Source organism: Podarcis bocagei (genome assembly GCF_964188305.1).
Source record: "Podarcis bocagei genome assembly, chromosome: 11".
Classification (NCBI taxonomy): Eukaryota; Metazoa; Chordata; class Lepidosauria; order Squamata; family Lacertidae; genus Podarcis; species Podarcis bocagei.
Window position 1 is genome coordinate 63050694 of NC_138136.1, and position 17003 is coordinate 63067696.

General features: G+C 43.9%; 1 protein-coding gene and 1 long non-coding RNA gene across 2 annotated transcripts in view; one reads left to right on the plus strand and one right to left on the minus strand.

Moving 5' to 3' along the window:
- Window positions 1-17003, minus strand: part of LOC308597395 — a 228871-nt gene that overhangs the window by 70410 nt on the left and 141458 nt on the right. The window lies entirely within an intron of this gene.
- DNAI1 (dynein axonemal intermediate chain 1) overlaps window positions 1-17003 on the plus strand; it is a 158045-nt gene that overhangs the window by 3453 nt on the left and 137589 nt on the right. The window contains exons 2-4 of the mRNA XM_081212844.1: window positions 7266-7310; window positions 13755-13853; window positions 15672-15752. Of these exons, the coding sequence (XP_081068970.1) occupies window positions 7266-7310; window positions 13755-13853; window positions 15672-15752 (225 nt within the window). The remainder of the gene's footprint in view (window positions 1-7265; window positions 7311-13754; window positions 13854-15671; window positions 15753-17003) is intronic.

Sequence of the window (17003 nt, forward strand, 5' to 3'; positions counted from 1 at the left end):
GAGACCCTGCAGGCTGAGATATGGAATGCTGTACAGTACATATTTCTCAAAGGACTTGCATCATCCAAAGAAAACCTTTGGTTTTCTCTTGCTCTAATGTACTGGATTGCGTGGCAGTCCTTTTATGTCTGCCCCAGCAAAACTGAAGGCAAGAAGAATTTCTGGAATGACCTCAAATAATACATTCAACTGCTCTAATGGTTCCTCTGCCAAAAGTCACATTTGCTTGAACATACAGTAAAGGATCAATTTAGATCGGTTTGTTGATGCTGCACATTGTCAAATGAATGGTGCCTTTCAAACAACCCTGCGTGATTGGTTTTGGGGTATGAAAACTAATGACTCGGGCAAACTTTGATTCAATGGTGTATGAATCATATCTGTGAAACATAAGGCAAAGTGTTGCAAGGAAGTTTTGCAGAAAATGTGAGCAGTCTCCCAAGACTATAGTCATAACCCAGCAGGTGGTTACAGAGATGCTTGCTATTTCTAGAGGTTTATAAAACTATCTTCCAAAAGTTCAATGGCAGCTCTGTGTGTCTCAGGCAGCAGATTTAAGCACACTGGTGAATAGGGGTGATTTAGCTGCTCTGCTAGTAGTCGCTGCAGGGAACACTAAGAACTGCATTTCTTCTGCTTGTTATAGTAGCCTTTCACTGGTATGTGTAGGCTTGCTGAAATTTAAAACAGGATTAGGAAATGGGCTACCTGCCGGGTTTAAGTACACATCAGCCTTTGCTTTTTCCAAAGACACCAATAAGGACGGAAAGATAAAGTGCTGTTACCAGGCAGGATGAGTCTAAGATTGTATCTGCATTCCCTGCTGCCACTATTGCTCTGACAGAACATGAGGTGGGATGAAGAGATTGCAAGTTGCAATACCCAGTTCTGAAATGGTGTGGAATGGAAGAACCTGAAGCTAGTATGCTCCTGACCTATGTGCATACTGACATAGCAGTGGCAATTGCAACACTCTTATTTGAAACCAGTGGCTCACTTACAGACCTGTATGAAGACCATTTATGGTCCCAGGGTGATTTGCAAACATATCAGAGTTAAATCAATTTGCATTAAAACCATGAAAATAAAATAGCAAAACAACTTGTGACAAAAAATAAATCAGCAGCTCAGAACAGCAATTCAGAAGGAGGGAAGACACCCTCTCACCCAAAGGCCTAACTGAAGAGGTGGTCTTAACGTTCAGTGAGGATGCAGAACACACCATGGGGGAGGTCATTCCACAGCCTGGGGCTCACCGGAGAGAAGGCCCAAGAAAAACTTACATGGAGCTTAATCCTGTCAGAATTCCCCTCGCCCTGACATGATTTCCTTAAGAAATGAAGTTTATTGATTAAAAGCAGAAAATATTAATATAGACTCGTCATCAAAGAAATAAAAGGCAAATTGCTGCTTCTGATTTAATAACTTACATTTGTTGATGATAGAGCAGGACTTTTGAACCTAGCTGGTTGCAGAAGGTTCCTAAGAAGGCTCAGACACACATTCTTCCTCTGCCTCATTGGTAAAAACACTGCTTGGTTTCTCATTCTGTGTTGCCAGTAGGGAGTTCTCTCCAACTTACTCTGGCAACTGTTGGAATGCTGCCATGGAAGTGTCCCAGAGATACTGCATTGGGTTGATCGCTATATACAGTGTGTGTGTGTGTGTGTGTGTGTGTACACACACACCCTCTCCCCACACCTCGTAGCATCATTCTGGAGCAACACTTTGTGCTGATTGCAGTGGAACTCAAATGGCTACCAATGAGTACTCCTTTCAGCCGCACCCTGCCTTGTCCTGGCCCATCCCAGTCCCACCTCCACCATACACCCCATCACCAATCCTGCTCACTGCTGGGCCACCCAACAGGCCCACCCAAAACCAGCTCAAACTTTGGGAAAGAAAAGAGCAGGAGAAATCAGTGCCTAATGACAGGTAAGGGAGAAGGAGAAAGGACCTGGTAATAGAGGAGGGATAGAGGGGGTTGCCCAAGGCCCCCACAAAACTGGAATTGGCCCTTCCCTGGGAAATGTAGTTTTCCTGGGGCATTTTAACTCTTCTGCATGGACATTGTGTCCTAGAAACCATGTGGCCTTTAACTCCATAGTTTCCAGAAATATTGGGGTCCGTGTAATGATCCAGCTGGTGGCCTGGGAAACTGCAGTTCCCGCTGTCTCTGGCACCAGGTATGCTGCCACAGCAGTGTTCTAGCTAGTACCAGGGTGGAAGGTGGGTGAGGCCCTCCAGCTGCCACTGCTGCTATAAAACCACCAGAATTCCCTGCTGCCACTACCACAAAGCCAGATACATAGGAAAGGCGTTTGTGTTGGAAAATTCCACTCCACCTTTAGTTGCAGACATGGAACTGTTGCATGTCACATGTCTGTTTACATACCAGCACGGCTTACTGGGAAATTCCGTTGTGTGTATAGCTTTTGCTTTTCTCTGTCTCTCTGAGAAGACAAAGAGAGAGATGACATGTTTCTTTGTCCTGATTTATGATTAATAAATCCGTAGTTGTAGTATGCCTCCACAAGCCTCACGCCTATTCTGTGTCCGCAGTTTGCTCTGCTGATATAGTGTGCTCTGGCTTTGAAGCCTGGGTCGCTGATTTACGTCAGAGCAGAGGCCGATGGGTCTTCGCAGTGGGATGGCTGGAAGGGGACGACCCAGCTGGGACTAGCCAGCTGGCCTTGCAACCTTCTGCATGCTGACAGTTTGGCGCAAGCTACAGGGTGCATGGATGTGGGCTCGGGAGGCTCACAGAGATTGGAGTAGGTGTTTGGATTGCATCGCATTCTCAGTAATGTCCCTGCAAGTGTGACCAGGTCTAAATTAGCCTTAGACTAAGCTGAGTTATTCATCTCTCTCTTTTTAGAAGGAGCAGTGGCTTGGTTGGCTGAACTCGGATCTGAACTGAGCTATCTGTATTTCACCTTTCACTCCTCCCCATTTTCCTCCTGTCCTCTTGGAAGCAGCTGCCTCTCTTTGTCCTAGGCACTTCCTTTCTGCCCGCTCTGCCACTCTCTGGATTCTCTGGTTTTAATGGAGCTGCTTTTGCGGTGTTACTTTTTCTGTATTTGTCCCATATTTAAGATTTTGGTTTACCGCATGGTTTATTTCTGGCCTCTTGACCATAATAAACAGAGGGTGACAATGGTTCTGAGCATCGCAGCCAGAGGCCACTCGTTCTGCCCAATCTTTCTTGACATGAGAGCTGCTCTCAGCTGTAACTCCCAGAGGCTTTATTGTCCCTAAGTCTCTGTTCAAGGCATTTTGGTATAGAGAGCGATGCTAATATATTATTTATTCAGAACCTATAATTAGCTAACAAGTAAAACTTGGCAGTATATTCTGAAAAGTATGCTTTTATAGACACGTTTTTATCTCTCAAAGCTATAAGTAATGCTTTATGTTACAACATTATGCATATTTTATGGATTGCCATATTCCCTGCTGCAACTGCTGTTATCTTCTCCAAGCCTTTGCAAATAAAACAAGTTATAAATATAAACAGATGAACTGAACAGGGCTAAGCATGCAACTTCGCTGGGTTTAAAGCAGCTGACATTTATATGTCCTGAGGAGCGCTTTCTTTCAAGATGGAAGCCCGGGAAGATCGCAGGATGTACAGCTTTTGTTGGCTGCGGCTCTGAAATTACTTCTTTTGACTTCAGTATACTTCAGGGAGGGTGCTCAGGATTTAAAAGCTTTCAGGATCACCTCTAGGTGTCTTCAAGCCCAAAGAGAACATATTTCATGCTTAATGGCCAAATCCTATCCCTGGCTTTAGCCAAGGCCGGTGCCTCAGCAAACACAGATATATTTAATATGAGGCAAGCTTTCTGCCTGCATGGTAGAGCTTTCCAAACTGTGTGTTGTGACACATTAGTGTGTCGGCTGCAGTGTGTAGGTGTGTCGTGTGAACGCTCCTCCTGGGGCTAGAAAGGGGTTAGTTTATCACCTCCAGTTTGCTAGTAAAACTGAATTACTGTGTCAGGAAATGATGTATGTCCAAAAAGTGTGTCACCAACATGGAAAGTTTGGAAAGCTCTGCTGGATGGGTTTGCACTGGTTCCAGGCAAATGGAACGGGAAACCATGGCTTTTTGAATTCTATGTTGCAGTCTACACGTGACCTTTCCCGTTTTGTGGTTGTTGCATTGCATGCATGGGCCTCTTCAGGGCACTGGGGATGAGCAACAGGGATAGGGGGCCAACTCCCAGCACCTAAGCAAAGTGATGAGGGGCCCTGTGAGCTCAAAAAACCTTGTGTAAACTTTCCTTATGATTTGAATTTTGGGTGGAGTAAAATTTAATTCTTTCTTCTTTTAAATGCCAGCATGCCATGAAACAGTTTCTGCTCATCCGACACTAAAATTACTCAGCCCCTTGATTGCTCATCATGAGAAAGAGATACAGTTTGCACAAAACAGCAGCAGAAGCTGTAAACCTGTACCCGAGTTGTACCACTTTAGACTATGGCTACATACACATACATACATGCGGGTGGTGCTGTGGGTTAAACCACAGAGCCTAGGACTTGCTGATCAGAAGGTTGGCAGTTCAAATCCCCGTGACGGGGTGAGCTCCTGTTGCTCAGTCCTTGCTCTTGCCAACCTAGCAGTTTGAAAGCACACCAGTGCAAGTAGATCAATAGGTACCGCTCTGGCGGGAAGGTAAACGGTGTTTCCGTGCGCTGCTCTGGTTCGCCAGAAGCGGCTTAGTCATGCTGGCCACATGACCTGGAAGCTGTACGCCGGCTCCCTCGGCCAATAAAGCGAGATGAGCGCCGCAACCCCAGAGTCGGCCACGACTAGACCTAATGGGCAGGGGTCCCTTTACCTTTACATACACACTATACCAGGGGTCTCTTGTTTTTAACTGTCGTGGCCTCTTTTCATTGGAAGGGCAGGATATCAATTTAATAAATAATACACAGTTCAGCCCTCACAGAGCTACGATCTGCAGCAGCCTTAACAAATTATAGCTCCCAGGACTCTTTGGGGAACGGATATGCTTTAAATGTTTGGAGGGATGAAGAGTTATTTCAGAAAGTGTTTGTTCACATGAGAACAAAAAAACAAACTGTTATGTACTGAAGTTCTCACCCTGGGCCAGCAGGGAGATACTGTAGATAGTTATGCAAATGAAGGATCGAAAGTGGCGTTCAGTGATTGGATAGTTTGTATGCAAATAAAGGATTGAAAGTGACGTTCAGTGATTGGCTAGTTACAGAAAATGGTTACTGTTGCATTCTAGTGGAGCTCTATATAAGCAGACTGACTGAGCTCCTCAGTTCAGTTCTGTTCCAGCTTACAAATAAAGAGCTGCTTTGGAAGAATCGCTGTGTCGTCTGATATGTGCGCCCACAACTTAACACAAACTTTGGCAAAAGAAATGCAAGCAGACAATAAGGGATGCAAAGGAAGAAAGAGAAAGAGAATTTGAGGAGCAGGTATGGTTTTATATGGCTGGGTTTAAAATTAAGTGCCTCCCCCACCTGTAATCTGAATTGGTACAGTCCAGGTACAAGTTTGCCGTTTCATCTGGGGTTTGTGAGATACGAACCAGACCAGTAATTTAGGGCTGAATTGCCTTTTGCTGCATGTCCAGTCTCTTCTTATGTGTGGCTTTGCTTTGGGGTCTTTCCCCCATATAGTTAAAACAAATTTACTGAAATTTACTTGATTGCATTTTATGTCAAGTTAATTGAAATATGTGTAACTGCCCAAAACAATTAGCTTCCAATTGTCTTGTCAATGCCTTTCCTGCCAGATAAATACTTTTATAGACTCATCTGTGGAGGCTAATGGCAGCCGGGCTTTGTTTCATGCTTTAAATTAGCAATTTGCTGGTTGAATTGGGTCTAAATTAATCTGTGCTTTGGAAATCTCTTATCAATTGTATTCCCTAAATCCCATTAAACTAGCATCCAGGAGGCTCATTGTACAAGAAAATGATCATGACCATTTCTCTCCCCCATGTGAACAGAGGGCCTTTTTTTTCATTTGGCACTCAAATCATTGTAGAATATTCTTTGCAGCTTGGCCTTGTGGATTATTATAATGTGACCCTTTCGTGGGCCAAAATATCAGGCCTGCTTGATGGTCATCAGTGCTTTTTTTCCTTAAAAAATGTTTAGGGGTACTCTCATTTTCCTACTCATATTGAAATACTGCCCCTCAATGAGGCCAAACTTAGATTCACAAAATGTTTAGGGGTATGCGTCCCCCCCCCCGAAAAAAGCATGGGTTGTTGTCCTCAATGTGCATATTACCGTATTTACACGAATCTAATGCGCACCTCAGTTTTCAGAACCTTGAAACCAAAAAAGTATTTGGTGGTGAATGTTAATGCGCCATCAGATGTAATGCACAGCCTAATTTTCATGTCGTAATGTGGCCGCAAAAAAGGTGTGCATTACATCCGAGTAAATATGGTATATCTGGGCAATAACAGTGGGGTTTATCAGGCTGGAGGTGCGGCAGCTCTTTGCTCTCTGAAAGTTTCTGTTCCTTTCCAGAACTGAAATTATACAGTTACAGATAGGTAGCCGTGTTGGTCTGCCATAGTCAAAATAAAAAAATTCCTTCCTGTAGCACCTTAAAGACCAACTAAGTTAGTTCTTGGTATAAGCTTTCGTGTGCATGCACACTTCTTTGTATCTGAAGAAGTGTGCATGCACACGAAAGCTTATACCAAGAACTAACTTAGTTGGTCTTTAAGGTGCTACAGGAAGGAATTTTTTTTATTTTGAAATTATACAGTTTGGGTTGCGAACACCACAAGTTGTGTGTTTTCAGGTTGCGGACCACGCTGAACCCAGAAGTACCGGAACGGGTTACTTCCAGGTTTTGGCGCTCAAGTATGCACAGAAGCACAATATGACATCACGCACAATTCAGAAGTGCTGAATCGTGTCGTGCGTGCGCAGACGCAGCGCTGTGGGTTGTGAACGCTGTGGGTTGCGAACGTGCCTCCCGCACGGATCACGTTCGCAACCCAAGGTATGACTGTAATGCCTAGTTCTCTTGGTAGCATTCTGCTTATTTTTATCAGCAAACATATACCACTATGGATTCAAGTGTTTCAGTAGATAATGAAAGACACAGAAAGTTTTTCTGAATATTTTCTGTGGAATGAACTGGGATCTCTGGCTAAAGTAGCCATTCTTGACAACTGTTCCTAGTTCTTCTTTGATCGTCAAAGGACCTTGTATAAAATTTGACCATGTTTGACCCCATCTTTATGTTTTGTTTCTAGAGCCAGACTACACTTAAACCTTCCAAATCAACTATAAGGAGACGGGTAAGAGATTCAATTCTAAATTCATTTTCTTGCAACTCAGGGCAGCAATCTTAGTGGATTTTTGTTTGTTGGTTTTGGAATATGAGTGTGTTTAAAATGGCAGACCTGGGAGAGAGCTGGATTAAATTTCTTTTGTGCACTAGCACCTGAATGAATTTACTAGGGAGTAGACCTCACTGATTTAAATGGAAATTCATAAAGGAAATAACAATAACAGTGTATATTCAGAATGCGACCTTTAGATTGCAAGAGACAAAAGTGGGCAGAGCCATGGATGTGACTCTTACTTTTGGAAGGAACGACATTCCAGTCGTGCGAAAATCAGAGGCTTTTACACCCCCACACAGCATATGCCTCTCTCCACCCTGCATCCAGGATGAAGGTTCAGCCGGCAGAGGCATTATCAGATTTCAGCCAGTGGGCAGCGTTTCATAGAATCATAGAATCATAGAGTTGGAAGAGACCACAAGGGCCATCGAGTCCAACCCCCTGCCAAGCAGGAAACACCATCAGAGCACTCCTGACATATGGTTGTCAAGCCTCTGCTTAAAGACCTTCAAAGAAGGAGACTCCACCACACTCCTTGGCAGCAAATTCCACTGTTGAACAGCTCTTACTGTCAGGAAGTTCTTCCTAATGTTTAGGTGGAATCTTCTTTCTTGTAGTTTGGATCCATTGCTCCGTGTCCGCTTCTCTGGAGCAGCAGAAAACAACCTTTCTCCCTCCTCTATGTGACATCCTTTTATTTGAGGACAGTGTGGGGCAGGGCCAGTGAGGGGTGAGGGGTGGGCAGAGGGGCTGTGTCCTGGGGAGACATCTCACATGCTTCTTAGTCATAGGCCCAAAGCATCCTTCACAGATCTGGCCACTTCTGTGCTTGGTAAAAGAAAGAAAATATGAAAAACCGCAGAGGTGCAGGATTAATATTTTATATTATCAAGCATAAAGTATCTGAAAGCAGGGTGACGTATGATAATCCCAGCATGTTTTGAGCATCAGTCTTCTTCAAGGCATTGCCTATAACTATTACCTTGTTGAAATACACAATGAGGGAGGAGGCAGGTTTTTCAATCAATCAATCCTTTATTAGGCATAGTAAACCACACATTATCAAACAAACACCGTATACAAATTGTGCAAAATATGAATTCAGCATAACAAGGTTTGTCCCAGTCAGGTTTTTCTCCCCAAAGATGTATAGGAAATATAATAAACAAAAGGTGAATTAATGGTCTAAATTTCAATCTTTCGAAGAAAAAAAGATTGCTGGCACACCTTGCATGCAAGGAGGGGGAAAGAAGAAGGGCATTCTCGGGGCTTTTCTTCAGCTGGAACTCACCCAAACTCAGTTCTGGCATCTCTTTTTCTAGAGAAATAGCACTGGGCATTTTTCTCCTTCCTCTTATTCTTCCTGGAGCATTCCCTTTTCAGAGGAACAAAGAAATCTTTCTACCCTGAGAGAGAACTAGCTAACTCTGGGGTGGAGAACCTGTGGTCCTCCATATTGTTGATGGATTGAAACTCCTATCCCCCCAGACCAGGGGTCTGCAACCTTTGAGACAAAAAGAGCCACTTGGACCCGTTTCCAAAGGGGGGAAAAACTGGGAGCCGCAAAACTCGTCATTATAAAAATAACTTTTTTCTCACTTTTTTATTATTTCTTTGTTTGACCCCTCAGAATTACTCCGCCTCATAGAAATAAACATTAAATTAACAAGTTACCTTTTTGTGTGTGTGTATTCTTCACTCCCCTTCAAAACAGTGACCAGCGTACATGCCCCCTTTCAATGCAGTGACCAGCGTACATGCCCCTTACAATGTAGCGGGCGGGCGAGCGGGAAGGTGATGTCGGGACGGTGCGTGACTAACGCATGCACCGCCCCCATGCGACGTCACAGCCAGTACAGCGCCCGCCACAGTGGGGAGTGTCGGGGCGCACAATGCGCCTCCTCCCCTCGCTAGTATCCGCCCCGGAGCCGCGGCAAAGGTGTAAAAGAGCCACATGCGGCTCCGGAGCCGCGGGTTGCAGACCCCTGCCCCAGACCATCGGCCATGCTGCTAGGGCGAATGGGAGCTGCAGGGGGCGTGGAGCCACAGGTTCTCCAGCTCTGTGTTAAACGAACAGCTCCCACCCTGTCAAAAAGAATGAAGAAAAACTGAATATGAAATAAAATGAAACTGAGATACGATCTTGACTTTCATCTGAAGTCATAGGAAGACAGGCGCTGCACTGGGCCATCAAAGAGGATAACCAAAAGCTCCATTTTACCCATTTTAACACCCCAGATTTGGAAAGAAATGTCCATCATGTTCTAAACTACATGAAAGAAAGTCGCATGCCCTTCTCCATGCACACTGCTTAAGGATCAGGCTGATATAAAACGGTGTCTCTTGACCATTTTAAAGATATATCTTGAGTTCTTCAGAAAGCCTTCCCTCTAAAATTCACTATCTATAAGAACCTGCTGCATGAAAATTTCACACCCAAAGTTTAAAGATGGCCTTGGTGTTACCTTGGTATCTGGCATATGCTAAAACTATTTTTTTTAAAAAAATATATCTGTTCATTAGCCTTTAGAGTTTTTCGTATTATTAGGCATATTTGTGTGCAGCTTTGCGTTAAGCAAAAAGGATACTGTGGACGCAGCAGAATGCATAACGGTGCATCTGCTCCCAAGTGGAGTCACTGCTTTCTCTCCTGAAATCTTTTCCTTGGTGTTTGGAGAGAGGGCTCCCCAGAGACCCACCCCCTGTTTTGTGTGCATGCCGGACAGTGAATGGAGCGCTCCTTTGATCAATATTCCATTCACCCTTGCTGAGAGCAGTCATGCATAGGAAGATCCAATTAGACCCTGGATTCCGTATCCGCTGCATTGATACAGGGCACAGGTCTGAGCGACGCTTCTAGGAAAACTGGATTGAAAAGGGAGGCTGACGTATTGAAATTCAGCTCATGGCAGCCTTTCAGAGCAAAGGGGAGAAATTGCCCCAAGCCCCTGAATTCATTTCAATCAACGGCTCTGTGCTGCACACCAGTAATGGATATAAATTTAAATTAATTTCTCCTGCAGTTGGTTTCTTGCTACCTATGGGACAAAGAGCTCCCAAGAACTGCACACGCAGTGACACTGATTGGACCCATGTGTTGGGCATCAGGTGTGTGCAAGGCCTGACCCCCCAGCAACAGTTGGTGACAAGTACCTGGAACAGAAGGGACAGCAGGCAGGGACAAGGGATAGCTTAGTGATTCATTGCCTCTCAGTACCATGTGTTGTCCAGATAGAGTACAGAGACCTTGGAGACATTTGTATCAGGGAGTAAGTGGCCCAGAACTGCCTGCCTAGGATTACCTGACTGAGTCCTGGCTTGTGTCTGGTTACACCTGCCGGAACCTTACAAGTCAGTTGTACAGGAACTCTGCAATTCAGCAAAAGTTACTCTAGCACCCATTGGACATGACTGTGTGTGAGGCACAGCCAACTTCCTAAGAGAGTCGCAGAGGAAGACATTGGGCAGAAAAGAGACTTTCTCTTAAGCAAAAATATGGAGAATTCTGTAGCATCATAAAGATGATCTCAGGGTTGGGGTGCTATCATCATCATCATCAAATTAAATTAAATTAAATTTCTATATTGCCTTTCACCCGAAGATCACAGGGCTGTTTACAATATAAAAACAGAAAATACGAACAAAACAAACAAAAACAATAACCTTCTCCCCAGTTTAAAATCCCATAGTTTAATTAGCCAAAGAAGAGGAATATTTTTGCCTGGTGGCAAACGCACCACGTTATACAGAACTCAGGCAGTAAACAATAACATTTTTTGAAGGTCCAGACAGTGGAGTTTGGAAACTGCTTATGTGTCGGAGAAAAGCTTGATGGTTCATGAAACTTTGAGGGGAGGCAATCGCAATCTGCACTGCTTGTGCCCTGATTGCCTATCCCTGACCCATAATTAAATATTTTATTCTGTTTGTTACAGAAGAGAATAGGTGTTTCTTTTGCTCTGCTGCACACCCAGCTAGCTTTGGAAGAACGTGGTTCTTAACATGTGTCACCTCTCCTATCTTCATATTTAAAACAACTCACAGAAGTGACACTTTGAAATTACTTTATTTTGTGAAGCCTTTGAGGAGCCACTGTCTAGAGATCATCAATGGAATATGCATTGAATTGTGACTAATTCAGGAATTGGACAGAAGATGATCAGAGGAGCAGGAAGTGTCATTCTTCAAACCTAGATGATTAAAAAGAAAAGAGAACTAAGAATGGGGGGGGGGGAATAAATGATCCACGGGAATGGTAGTGACTTTGATAGTCACCCTAATCCAAGTGGGTTCAGTCAACAGATGTTGATTAGAAGTTATCCGCCAAATGACAAAATCTCCCTCAGCCCTTGGGACAAAAGTCTTCCCTCAAGATCTTCCACCCACATTCTTTTCCATACCTGGTCAGGTCTTTTGGCTCCTGAACTGCCAGATTGGAAAAGCTGATTATGAAATGTCCATTGACAGTGAATATTATGGGACAGACAGAAAGGGTTTGGTCTTTGTTATATCACTTAACAATGCCTTAAATGTTAGGTTGTTGCTTTTCAATTGACCACAAATAGATGCTCAAAAACCCAGCATAGCAGGAGTTACTAATCCAGAAAGATATGCAGACCAGAAAATAGCAGAGCAGAAAGTTATTCCTTCCTGCCCTCTCGTCTTCTCATTTGAGGCCAACCTTTCTATAGACACGGTTCCAACCAAGCTCCTGGTGCTTAACTTTGCATTCAGAAAACACCCATCGGACAAAAGCCAGAAACCTCTGCAGTGCTTAGACATACAATATGGAAGGTGATTTCTGCGAGCCCTTGCAGCTATAAAGGCTGTCACAATGCAGCATTTCCCGAAACATGTTGTCGAAACGACAAGCTCATTTCACTGTTGAGATCACCGGCTTTCAGCAGATGAAGAGAGGCAAAACCACGGCCCACCTAGTCTAACATCTTGCTTCACAGTTGCGTATGCCTTAGCCAGCCTCCTACCAATTCCCAGCCACACCACAGGATTTGGATGAAAAGGACCAGCAGAGGTGGAGGTCATTGGTGGAGCTTCATCCCGGATCTCCAGAGGCTTCATGCAGACTGTAATGAAACAGGTCACTGTAGAAACCACGGCCTCAGTGCCGTGGAGCTGAACTATAGACTCCAAGCATTATCTTCTGGATCTTGTTGTTACTATTAAATTGATAACCCATGAGTCACCAACCTTTTTTGGGTGGGGTGTCCATGGATGCATTTGAAATTTAGTCATGGCCCTTCTGCTTCTCTCCCTTCTCCAGAGTCACATTTGTACACAAGATGATAAGAGCAAAACACAGAATATATCTCTGACCACAGCACTCCATTGTCTCTCCTGCTGTCCTCTGACTCCTGCAGCACCCCACTTTCTCTGCGCCTCCAGTCACTCTGTTTTGTCTCCACCCAGTCTCCCAGCTCACTCCATTTCCTCTCCCACCTTCTTGTCCCTTCCACCTTCCTTCCATTCAACTGCTCGGGTGATTTCCAAGGCTTCGAGTGGCAACTCAGGCGCTGATTTGGATGCTGAAAAGCACCTACAGCCGAAGGGAGAAGAGGGGGAAGAGTTTTACTTCTTTTCTCCTTCAGCAATGTGCACTTTGTGGGAGGCGAGGGATGTCATGAAGCAGAAGTTCACAAGGGTGCCATTGCGCCCACGGGCACCATGTTGGTAACCCCATATCTCCTAGGCAGGTAGGAACAGAATCACAAAAGAATGGTGCCTCTAGCCTGCTCCTTTGCAAACAATCCATAAAGACACCAAAGTGGCATTTGTTCTTTTCTCTTCTCTTCCTTTCTTTTTTCTTTAATTCATTATTTTATTTAAATTTTATACAATTATTTACATTTTATACATTCCTTTTAAATTTTTTTTGACAAAGTAATAATCATAAATAAGGGACATGGGTGGCACTGTGGGTTAAACCACAGAGCCTAGGATTTGCTGATCAGAAGGTCGGCAGTTCGAATCCCCGCGACGGGGTGAGCTCCCATTGCTCGGTCCCTGCTCCTGCCAACCTAGCAGTTCAAAAGTGCAAGTAGATAAATAGGTACCGCTCTGGCGGAAAGGTAAATGGCCTTTCCCTGTGCTGCTCTGGTTCGCCAGAAGTGGCTTAGTCATGCTGGCCACATGACCCGGAAGCTGTATGCCGGCTCCCTTGGCCAATAAAGTGAGATGAGTGCTGCAACCCCAGAGTCAGTCACGACTGGACCCTAATGGTCAGGGGTCCCTTTACCTTTACCTTTAATAATCATAAATAAATAAGAATAAAAATGTGCACCCCACCACCGAGACCATTCCATTAGGCATTTGTTCAATTCTTGCTGCCCTGGCAAGACAGAATCCACCTCACCCTGTTGTTTAACTCTGTTGTTCTAGGATGACGAAGGCGGTGCTGAAGTGGAAGGGGGGGCAGATGAATGGGCACAGGCCAAGACATTAATCAAGCCCCCAGACCAGCTGGAGCTGACAGATGCTGTAAGTATATTTTGGAGGGGAGTCACTGCAGGGTCTTGTTCCAGCCAATCTGGTGGCCCCTATGGTGCATGCATAATAACCCCGAGCACAGATGAGGGAACCCAGCCTCAAATCCCTGCTCTGCCCAGCTCAGCCAAGTCATGATCCCCGGGTATGAGGCATAGAAGAGGTTTAAGTAAGTGATATAAAAATGAGAAATGATTGTCATAGTGATCTTATAGGAGAGCTATTATTCGTTTGCAGTGCTAATGTCATGGGCTGGCTGGATACAGCTGGGGAATCCCCAAGGGAACCCCCCAGGGGAAAAAAGACTTACCCTTCTTTCTCCAGAGCTCGATTGCTATTTGATGGTGTCTGCACTGGACTAGTACTTTCCCCAGTACTCCATGTTTTTGTGTCCGTTGCTACACTTCCATTTGTGGAGGGCCACCAAGCTCAATATTTTCTCTCACCTGATTGGCGAGAGCAGCAGCTCTTCAAGTTCTTATGCAAAAGTTTTTCCTATTTCTCCTACTTAAGAGACTTGTAGGAACAGGGATTGAACCCATGAGCATATTATTCCATGTGCCCTGAGCAACAGGCCCTCCTTGTTGGAAGCAGCCCAAACTGTGATAGATTTTGGAACGCCGTGAAAAGAATTGCCCAATAGCTCTTCGAGTTCTGGGCCGTGGGTTAGTTTAATTGTACCCGACAAACAAATGAGCCTTCCCTTTTCCAGGTCTTAAGAACGGGGAACTTGAAGCCAAAGGGATTCTGCTTGTTTGATTGCAAATGAGGTCATATATGTTATGTACTGAAGTTCTCACCCTGGGCCAGCAGGCGGAGACTGTAGATAGTTTTCACTCAGGTCCACATATGCAAATAAGGGATTGAAAGTGACGTTCAGTGATTGGATAGTTACCGAAAGTGGTTACTGTTACGTTCTAGTGGAGCTCTATATAAGCAGGCTGGCTGAACCCTTCAGTTCAGTCCTGTTCTGGCCTGTGAATAAACAAGAGCTGTTTGAAGAATTGCTGTGTCGTCTGATGTGTTCACCCACAACTTCACAATATACAGTGGTGCCCCGCAAGACGAATGCCTCGCAAGACGGAAAACTCGCTAGACGAAAGAGTTTTCCGTTTTGGAGGTGCTTCGCAAAACGAATTTCCTATGGGCTTGCTTCGCAAGACGACAATGTCTTGCGAGTTCCTGCTGGTTTTTTCCCCCTTCCCCCCCTTTTTCTAAGCCGCTAAGCCGCTTATCAGCTGATCCGATCAGCAGATAAGCCGCTAAAAGCCGCTAATAGCGCTAATCCGCTAATCCGTCAATGGGCTTGCTTCGCAAGACGAAAAAACCGCTAGACGAATAGAATCATAGAACGGATTCTTTTCGTCTTGCGAGGCACCACTGTAAGTCCCACAGGTTATTCTTTGGGTGTTTTCTCCCACAAAGGAAAACTGTTTTATCAAGAAGCATGCATGACTGGCTGAAGGGAATTACTCATTTTTGCACACAAAATGGAAGAACATTGACTCATAACATTTACTTTTCCCCCAAAAGAAAATAATACACCCTCCCCGAATATATCAAGAAAGTTCAGTTACTTCCTTCTGCATGCAATGTTCATTTGAACCTAACGTTTTCATGAAATACATCAAATCAGTACTGTCATTATTTTTAATGGGGGGAAATCATTTTAAGAAGTTTCCTGCAGCTCTCAGCAAAAGTTCAATGTGGCAATACAGCTCATGAAGAATTACAGCATGGTACAAATGTATCTGAATATTAACTTTATAAAGGGTGTATGTGTGTTTTGAGCCAGCTTTTCCCCTTCTGCAGGAATTGAAAGAAGAGATCACTCGCATCCTGACAGCCAATAATCCTCATGCTCCACAGAACATTGTCAGATACAGTTTTAAAGTGAGTAATTTACTATTCAATGAAATTCATATGAGATGTGGGCAATTGCTTCACTAATGTATGCTTTAAAAAAACCCCCTGCTATTTGAATTTGCATTTGGGATATTTAATTTTGGGAGCATAATGCTTGTTGGCAACTGTTGGCTGCTTTGACTTGGAACAAACACCACATAGAAAATACCAATAGCTGTCAAATACAAAAATACCATTGCATGTTGCTACCAATACCATTAGAAAATACCATTAGCTGTCAAATACAAAAATACCATTGCATGTTGCTACCAAAGAGGGCTGATGCCATTGCATGTCAACTGTCAAATACAACTGGAAGCAAAATATCATGATCCAAATATGAGATATTTGGACATCTTTCTCTAGAAGCCCTTGCTACAGAGGCTTGGTGGGTAGCAGAAGAAGAGAGAGCCTTCTCTGTGTTGACACTGCAGGGATGTTTTCTTGTCCCCTCATTTGTACGTTTATAGGTGCCAGAGATAGATAGATAGATGATAGATAGATAGATAGATAGATAGATAGATAGTCCAGATTTTTTATGAATAAGTGAGGTTGGTTTTAGGGTTGCTTTTGAGATTTTATCATGCCTTTTTATGTTACATTCCATATTCTAGTGATCTTGTTGAGTTTATGCTTTTCCCATTTCCTTGTACTTTTAATGATGTTTTCAAGTTTCTACTTGGAAGCCATCCTGAAAAGTTCTTAGAAGTTAAAAAGGCAGAATGCAAAGGCTTTAAACAAAAGAAAAATAGCACATCAAATACGCTTGAATTTAGCAAGCTTACTTTAAATATTGTTACAGTGCCTTTCTTCGCTTTAAAGTGGTTTCATACATATGCAGTGAAAGAGTGTGCCTGCATTCCTATACCTGCTTCCCTGGGAGAAAGCTCCATTGAGCTCAGTGGGCCTTTAATAGGATTGTGTTATATAAGACAAGATTTGCTTTGTTTATTTATTTTGGCATAACTGTTATATTTAATTTTCAGATTTTACAAATTCTTTTAAACAACACTCAGGACAAATATCGAATGTCCATTGGCTTCCCATCCACCCTTCCATGGCATTTCCCCCACTTACCCTAGAAAGCTGCTATTCTACTTATATTTTACCCATTAATGAGTTAAACCACCAGTTCTCACACCCGGAATTTCCTGGACATAGCTGGGATTCAGCCATCGGAAACAGCGTGCAGGTGGAAATTGCTTAAATGTCTGGGAAAATCTGGACCTATAGAAATCC